This window comes from Bison bison, unplaced genomic scaffold, assembly GCF_000754665.1.
Source record: "Bison bison bison isolate TAMUID 2011002044 unplaced genomic scaffold, Bison_UMD1.0 scf7180017864471, whole genome shotgun sequence".
NCBI lineage: Eukaryota > Metazoa > Chordata > Mammalia > Artiodactyla > Bovidae > Bison > Bison bison.
The window spans coordinates 25,335,809-25,344,678 of NW_011495032.1; the positions used below are offsets into that span (position 1 = coordinate 25,335,809).

The 8,870-nt window shown below is 40.1% G+C and overlaps 1 protein-coding gene across 3 annotated transcripts in view; it reads right to left on the bottom strand.

Moving 5' to 3' along the window:
- Positions 1 to 873: 873 nt before the first annotated feature.
- ICA1L (islet cell autoantigen 1,69kDa-like) overlaps positions 874 to 8,870 on the bottom strand; it is a 58,894-nt gene continuing 50,897 nt past the window's right edge. Inside the window, exons 13-14 of one of the 3 annotated variants that reach the window (XR_827138.1) lie at positions 3,541 to 3,800; positions 874 to 2,941 (exon numbers count right to left, since the gene is read on the bottom strand). Coding sequence is in view for 2 of the 3 variants with exons in the window: in XM_010860990.1 (XP_010859292.1) it covers positions 3,685 to 3,800 (116 nt within the window). In the remaining variant the exon portion in view is untranslated. Of the gene's footprint in view, positions 3,801 to 8,870 lie in introns of all 3 variants that reach the window. The other 2 variants (XM_010860991.1, XM_010860990.1) reach the window with 2 other exon arrangements.

An 8,870-nucleotide genomic window follows, 5' to 3' on the forward strand; every position in this document is an offset into this window, starting at 1 on the left:
GAAGTCAGGCAGGTTGATTCCTCCAGTTCCATTCTTCTTTCTCAAGATTGCTTTGGCTATTCGAGGTTTTTTGTATTTCCATACAAATTGTGAAATTATTTGTTCTAGCTCTGCGAAAAATACCGTTGGTAGCTTGATAGGGATTGCATTGACTCTATAGATTGCTTTGGGTAGTATACTCATTTTCACTATATTGTTTAGTCTTCTTTTAAGTTGCACATAAAACATGGGAGAAGATAGACTGTGACCCATCCTAACAATAAGCATTTTTCTTCCCATCCTGCTCTTCAGGTTTTCTTTGGTATATTTAAACGAACCCTTACTGTTGTGTGTTTTAAATGCATTACTTTCAGTACTGCTGAATTGGTTAATATGTTAAAGTTTGTAGTTTAATGTAAAGTTAAAGTTTCCCAGTTTAATGTCTACATCCCAAGATTCTGGGTGTGTTTCACTGCTCAAGGTAAGGAAATGCAGGGCCCTGCCAGTGCTGTGGAAGACAGAAGTAACTGGATCAGTTAATCCTGGCTTTCTATTCCTCCTGTCAGCAAATCAAGTTAAATAATATGGCTTATATTTCACTGGTTATTGCGTCCAGGCTCAGAACTTTGCTGTTTAGTATTCTGTATTTTGTTACTAACAGTATTTACACAAAGAACACACATTCTGTTATTTCCCATATCTTACAAAGTCCCTCCTGCATGAAATAGAAAGAATCAGTCTCACAAGGATATTAATTGCCCTGGTTTTATTTTCATTCTGTGGTATCTGTATCATTCAAACTACCTTCTTACTACTATGGTCCTGAGGTAAAAACCAACGTTTTTGAATAGGGAAACTAGATTTGTATTGAACACTTTAGAAAATAAACTTTTTAATGCCATCTTATAGTTTTATTATTAATAAAAGAGGCTCAGAAAAATAGCACATTCAAACTTCCTTTGTTCGTACACAGTTAAGACCTTTACATTTCCAGATGGTCTGAAATACAAACACTTTTTCATTGTGCAAATACTGAAACCTGTTTTGTTAAAACAGGTTGTTTCTAATCATATCAGAGTTATGTTTTACACTTAATGAAAGATTTCAAAAAATACAAAGTCACACCAATTTGATCTTAATCTGCCCTAAAGTTGGTTGAAGAAAGATTAGGCAAATTTTAGTTCTTCTGGGGGCTCTTCTAAGTTTAAATGCATTTTTGTCTGCTATTAAAAAGTATAAGATAGCTATCCCCCCCCCCACTCAACATAAAAAGCATTCATTTATTTTGATAAGAGTTGTTCTCAGCTCACCCTTGGTTAAGGTTAATTCATTTATTTATTGAATGGTGGTTCTAGATTTAAGCAAATAGCAACTGACCACCTTTCTGTTCTATGTTTATCCTGTCCTTTCCTTTCACTCCCAACTGAATATGTGCTTGGTTTGCTATTATACCTATTTTAAGTGTAATACAGCCAAATTTCTGTTTCTGGCTCTTACATTAATGATTGAGCTTCAAATAACTAACCTTGAGGAAAAATAGTTTTAAATGTGCACTTCAAAAATGGAGTCATTAGACTTGCTGAAGTTATAACTGGACTTTCTAAGGCAGTGTTGCTTTTGGGTTAAAGGAGCAAATGGATACTCTGTTGAAAGCAAAAATGTTAGAGAAACTAAGAACTGAATAATACAAATTCTGATATGTTTCTATTTTTTGATAACCTTTGCTCTGTTATACTGTAGGGGCAGTATCCCCCCTACATCCACTGTCAGGGATTTAGGCCTAGGGAGAGTACTGGTTTTCCTCTTTGTTTACGCCATAACAAGGACTGCTCTGCATGGATGTGAGGGAGCTATTCAAGTATTTTTTAACTAATGCATTAGTGAGAATTAATAAGAGAAAAATGGCAAAACTCAAGACAATTAACACTTTCTGAGGTACTCCCAAAGTTGAGAGCTCAGAGTGACCATGGGTATAGACTTCAGATTGTGATTCATAATCATGACCCTGGTGATGGATTTTGGTGGAACAATGTACTGCACTGGCAAATGTCACTGAATACAAAGGGAGAGTTACAAAATGCTTAAGGGTTAAACCAAGTAAATATGAATAAGCACGTGAAAATATTTTAAGGAAAGTTTTACAGACTCTTTTAAGTCCATATTCCTGACCCTCAGTTAAGGTCTTTCTAGCCAGCCACTACTTGACCACAGTTGTGGTTTTCCAAAGACCCTGTGGGCGGTTCAGATCGTAGTTAGGCCAGACTGCTATGGATGGGAAGTGGACTGCGATTTACCTGCTCTAGTCACTCCTAAGAAAATGTTTTTTCTATATACAGTGACTCAGAGATTACAAGCAATTCTCCTGTAAATAATAGTTAAGCTTGCTTGGAACTAGGAGTATAGTGAAATCTGCTGTGAACATGTTCGTGAACATGGTCACTTACGCAGATACAATGGACTGGACGATGATGAAACAGGACAGCGGGTGAACTGCCTCAGAACTAAGGCTGGGCAGGAAGAAAGAACAGGACATAGAGTGACTGTGTCTACAATGGCTGTGCTTGTATCAGCATATACTTCAACTTCCATTAAAGGACCTGCCTTCTGATACTTAAGACTCTAAACCTTCCAAGGGTAAGTTTGTCCTTAGTAATCAAACAGAACCTCAGCTGATGTCACCCACAGAAAAGTGGAAAAATGAAAGACTGCTTTACTGATGGTATAGAGCTTTCTGTAACTGTGCCAGAAAGAATTCTGGGTTAAATCATGTTAAGAAATACTGGGTAAGTATTGCACATCTGTTCGAGGGTGAGTTAATCAGATTTTTCCCTCATTCAAGTAGACGTTTCCGGGTGGTTGCAGGAATACGACTGCCAGTTGCCCAGGGAGTATCCTCCCTGGTCTTCTTTCAGGCAGCGTGTGAATACAGGGCACTGTGACGGCAGTGTGTGAAGACTTAGGCCTGAAGACAAAATGAAGTACAACGTCTGAAATACTGTTGGACAGTCCTGTGGTTTATAAGATGGGAAGAGAATTTTCTGTTTCTACAGAGGGTGGACTTAGCAAATAACTCGTCCTGCTACTTTCCCCCAAAAATTCAATAATGAAATTGGAGGGTGTCCATGATTTTGTATGAAGGAAAAGAACTGAGATACTACATTTTAGCCTCCAAGTGGAGAGAACAAATACCAAGTTTCTCTGTGATTTCATCAAAGAAAACTGAGTTCTCAAATCTTATTCTACCTTTCTAAAGACAAAACTAGTCTTGTTTCTAGTGCTATGTTCCACAACAGAAAATCCCCCCGCCAGTGTTTTATTTAAAAACCAACCCCAAATCACAACCCAGTTTACATGCTGTCCTTTATCTATATATAGAAATCTCACACCAGCAAGGCAACTCATACATAAAAGATTTTCCAAATAAATAAACCCAATCCCTACTAAGTTTTGGTATCAATTTCAGACTCAATAGTTTTGTAAAGTTTTACATATATTACCAACTGCTGCAAATCCAAGATATTAAATAGACACTTAATGTATAAAAATGTGGTTGGTCCTTACCATCTGTCTAAAGTTGGCTGTCAAGTGTTAAATTTGCAAACACAATGTCTTCATATGTGAGTGACAACATAAACTCCTTTTCACTAAGGCAGTAAGTTGCAAAACTGGTGTCTCAAGGCCATTGAAGTGGCATCGTAACTTCAGTCAAGCATTAAGAAGTTCATCATCTGAGTGTCCGATAGCATCTGGGTTTGAAAGTGGATCCAAGTCTGCAAATAGATTGAACCAGGCTGACATGTCTTGGTTACCACTGTTGGGAGCTAGTAAAAAAGAAAAAAGAAAAAAAAAAACACACTGAAGAGTCCCAGATTTTTAAAAAATCACATCACTGTACCACATTTATAATTTTAAAGTAGATGCTGCTTCTTTTGAATCAAATTTAAGACAACTGACAAGAATAAACATCGATTATGTCTCCTTGAGGATAATTTGGAAAGCTAATTGCATGTTGCTCTGAGAAGGACTTGATTAAAAGTGAAAAGGCAGGAAGTAATAGAAGACTCTCAGATAAGGCTCAAGGTTAAAAGTAACTTTTGTTCCTACACTTGCAAACTTAGTGCTTGGAATACATATTTATTATCAAAGTAATCTTAAAATATAGATGTAGGGAGGAAACAATCCCCTAATCCTGTCTCTCAGCAGTTGTCCTTTTCATTTACAGTTGTTTTGTCTTTTCCACGTGTACTTTACAAATTTTTGATAAATATGGAGTGAATTATGTCTCAGATACAACTTCCTGTTAACCAACTCTCTCCCTGTGGAGAATGGAAAATTGCATATATGGATAATCTACAAGTAATGGGCAGATAGTCAAGAATAATACATTTATGCTGAAGGCTGGGGCTAGTGAAAGACTGTTCAGTGGCATGGACAGTGGGTCATCTCAGAAGGCCAGGGGGTCCAGAAAGCAGGGCTGAGACCCAGGGGACAATCCGAAGGTTACATATGAGACCAGAGACGCAGTGGACAGAGGACGGAAGGCAATCCAACTCACGAGGCTAAAGCAACCCTCTCTTACAAGCATGGCTATCACTTTACACAGAGGAGGGGGCTGGAGACTGGGCTGTGGGGATCCCAAGCCTCAGGGATCCGGACAGAGTGAAAGGCAGCTTTGTGTATCCAGTTCTGTTTCTGGGAACCCCAAGGTAGTGTCAGTGATGCCCACACAAAATTCTGGCTCTGAGTCCTGGGTGTACTGCCTACTAATAAGTAATAATGAGCAAGTCATTTAACCTTGGGTCCTCTTGCTTCCTCATTTGTAAAGATCATATAATTTATTATTAAACCAGGATACTTGAGAGGAAGTAGGGCGGGGCGGGGCTTTTAATAATTAAACTTGAAGAACAGTGTCAAGTAGGACATTTGATCATTTCATTAACACCTGAACTCCCTCAAACAGCTGTTGACAGGTTCTGATGAGCATACAAAAGTCGTACAGTATTCTACAAATGTGGCATGGTTTTGTATTTATCTGTCACAGTGGGAAATGAAGGTCTGAATTACGTTATTTTCATGGGGGCTTTCCTTGTGCACTTTTCTTGCCTACAGAGATTCTTAGAGGACAACAAGTAGAGGGTGAATGAGTGAGTCAGGTGGCGCTAGTGGTAGAGTCCAGCTGCCAGTGCAGGAGGCATAAGAGACGTGGGTTCGATTCCCTAAGTTGGGAAGATCCCCTGGAGGAGGGCACGGCAACCCACTCCAGTATTCTTGCCTGGAGAATCCCTTAGACAGAGGAGCCTGCTGGGCTATGGGTGGCCCAGAGTCAGACATGACTGCAGCGACTTAGCACGCACACATGTATAGAGAAAAAGAGCCTAAATAACTAATTTTCATACAGTAAAAGCAACCATAAAAATACTAACATCAAGAAACAGAACATGACCACTCCTTAGAAGCTGGCACCCTCCGGTCACTACTCACACCACCCTCACCCAACCTCTCACCCAGCATCACAGATAAAATAAATACCATTGGGGCTGTTAGCAACAGTGCTGTCAAAACATCCTTTTGCATCTATTTTGGTTAAGAGTTGAATGCATTTCTGTTGGAAAAGTACTTAGGAGTGGAAAGGTACATGCATCTTGTGGTGCGTGTATTTCAGTTTTAGCAGAAACTGCCAGTTTTCCAAATGGTAATGCTAATTTACACTCCCACAAGTAGTGTCCAAGTTCTTCCATATCCTTGTTAGCATGAGTGGTTTTCAGTTTTTATTTAAGCTGTTCTGATAGGTGGGTAATGGTATTATTGCATTTTTGGTTTTAGTTTGCATTTCCTTAAGGTGGATCAGCTAGTCAAAGAACTCACCTGCAATGTGTGAGACCTGGGTTCAATCCCTGGGTTGAGAAGCTCCCCTGGAGAAGAGAAAGGCTACCCACTCCAGTATTGTGGCCTGGAGAATTCCATGGACTGTATATAGTCCATGGGGTTGCAAAGAGTCAGACATGACTGAGCGACTCACCTCACTTCACTAATGACTAATGAAGTGGGGGGTACTTAATGAGTGAATTTTAAAATTGTTAAGAACTTTAATTTTTATTAAAATTCTAAGGTTTAATTTTATTGTAGCTTTTTGCTGAAAGCTTTTTCCCCCTATTTTCCCCCCACTAAGCCTCAAGGATTATAAGCAAATAGCAGTATTCTCAGTATCTCAGCTTTTTTCTGTTCAGTGGTAAAATTTACTCACTTTTTTAATGATTAAACACAATTAAGTTTTAGTGAGTTTAAAAAGAGAAAACTAAATAGTCTGAATCCCTAAGGGTGTCTGTATTCAGAATTGGCTGCTGTGAATCTGTGATTTGCTTGGAATTGACAGATTCCCCAACTGATTTATCCCAAAGTATTAGGAAGAATAAAATAGGATTCCATGAGTCCACAATGATACATATCAACAAGTAAGTAAAAGTGAGGACAAGACAAAGCTTTTCTGTACAGCAGAACGCCAACTAGTAAACGTAGAAGGAATGACCAAACAGAAACCTATCATCTGGTAACAACCACAGTAATAGACGTTTCATGCAGGAATTATCAAGGAATGCTGAGTTAGTGGGAGAAACTTTGGTAATGAGAAACAACCCATTCTTACAGTTTCAAAATATTTTTCCACATGATAATTATTCATCACAAAGGAAAAAACAGAATAGTAATTTGATAGTGAATAAACCTGGCAGACACCGCCTTAACCAAGTGATCGAAGTTAATAACATCGTGAGCAACGGAGCACAAGAGGCACCGTGTGCCTCCCGGTATGGTTTCCTAAGAACACACAACATCATTCCTGTGCTGCTAGTCCTGACAAAATGCATAACTTGAATCTATGAGACAGTGTCAGATAAACTCAATTCGAGGAATATTCTACAAAATTAACCACACACACACACAAAAAGCCACAACAATGGAAGGCAAAGACTGAGGAACTGTCCCAGATTAAGAGGCTAAAGAGACCTGACGACAAATACAGTGTGATCCTGCATTGGATCCTGGATTGGTCTAGGAAAATATCTTTTTCTCTTGTTATAAAATACATTATATAATTTGTAACACTACTGTATTTTATAACAACTGAAATAATCTGAATAAGATCTATAGATTGTATAACAGTAGTAAGGTAATGTTTAATTTCCAATTTTGATCACTAAATTGTGATTATGTAAAAGGATGTCCTTCTTAGGAAACAGATGCTAACGTTTTTAGCGGTGAAGGGCATTACGTCTGCTATTTAAGTCTCAGAATAATTTCAGTTCACAAAAAATTACATATACTGCACACACAGAATAAGGCAAACATGGTAACATTTTTTGAAATCTAGGTGGGAAAATATGGGAATATTTGGTACGATTTTTGCAAGCCTTTCTGTAGGTCTGAAATGGTTTGAAAATTTTTAAATATTGATACTACAAAGATTTAGATGTCAGCCTAAAAGTGCTCCCACTGGTCAACATGGGGACAATTTGAGAACCAAAATGATTAAGAACAGCAGTGATTATAAACCACAGAAAAAGTATGAATCCATTCTGACAGTGAACACATATGTAAATAGGGAATAAGAGATAGTTTTCTGCTTACAGCAGAAGGGATAGGCCAGTCATTCTAGTATTCTTGGGTTTCCCTGGTGGCTCAGACGGTAAAGAATCTGCCTGCAATTCGGGAGACCTGGGTTCAATCCCTGGGTTGGGAAGATCCCCCTGGAGGAGGACAATGGCAACCCACTCAAGTATTCTTGCCTAGAGAATCCCCACAGACAGAGGAGCCTGGAAGGCTACAGTCCATGGGGTCATAAAGAATTGGACACAATTGAGTGACTAAGCACACACAGCACCGGGCAGGTCAGTCAGTCAGATCAGTCGCTCAGTCGTGTCCAACTCTTTGCGACCCCATGAATCGCAGCACACCAGGCCTCCCTGTCCATCACCAACTCCCGGAGTTCACTCAGACTCACATCCATTGAGTCAGTGATGCCATTCAGCCATCTCATCCATCCTCTGTCATCCCCTTCTCCTCCTGCCCCCAGTCCCTCCCAGCATCAGAGTCTTTTCCAATGAGCCAATTCTTCGCATCAGGTGGCCAAAGTATTGGAGTTTCAGCTTCAGCATCAGTCCTTCCAATGAACACCCAGGACTGATCTCCCTTAGGATGGACTGATTGGATCTCCTTGCAGTCCAAGAGTCTTCTCCAACACCACAGTTCAAAAGCATCAATTCTTCGGTGCTCAGCTTTCTTTAGGAGACGGCAACGGCACCCCACTCCAGTACTCTTGCCTGGAAAATCCCATGGACGGAGGAGCCTGGTAGGCTGCAGTCCACGGGGTCGCTAAGAGTTGGACACGACTGAGCGACTTCACTTTGACTTTTCACTTTCATGCATTGGAGAAGAAAATGGCAACCCACTCCAGTATTTTTGCCTGGAGAATCCCAGGTGCGGGGAGCCGGTGAGGCATTCCACTCATGACAAAGGTCATGAGGAAGGAGGCTCGGCATACGCAAAGGCGGGATCGAGCCTCAGGAGTCCACCCGGATATTCTCGAGCATTTTCCCCCAAAAAACCAGAGTCTGCCTACTTTATTGCTTTGTGCTCTCACCTCTGACTTTACTGGGGGCTGTCCCCTACCACCATCTCACTCTCTCTCTGTCAAAGAGTTAACTTACAGCTCCAATTAATAAAGTTCCTGGGCAATTAGGAGTGTTTAAATCCAAACCCCTCAGATGGCTCTCTAACTCGCCTGACAAGTTTACCCGGACTCCTGCAGCTATGCATACGATTGTTTACAGTCTCCCAGCCTCCAGAGGCACGGGAAGTTTAAGATATTCAAATAGCTTAGAGCCTCTCAGAGAGTT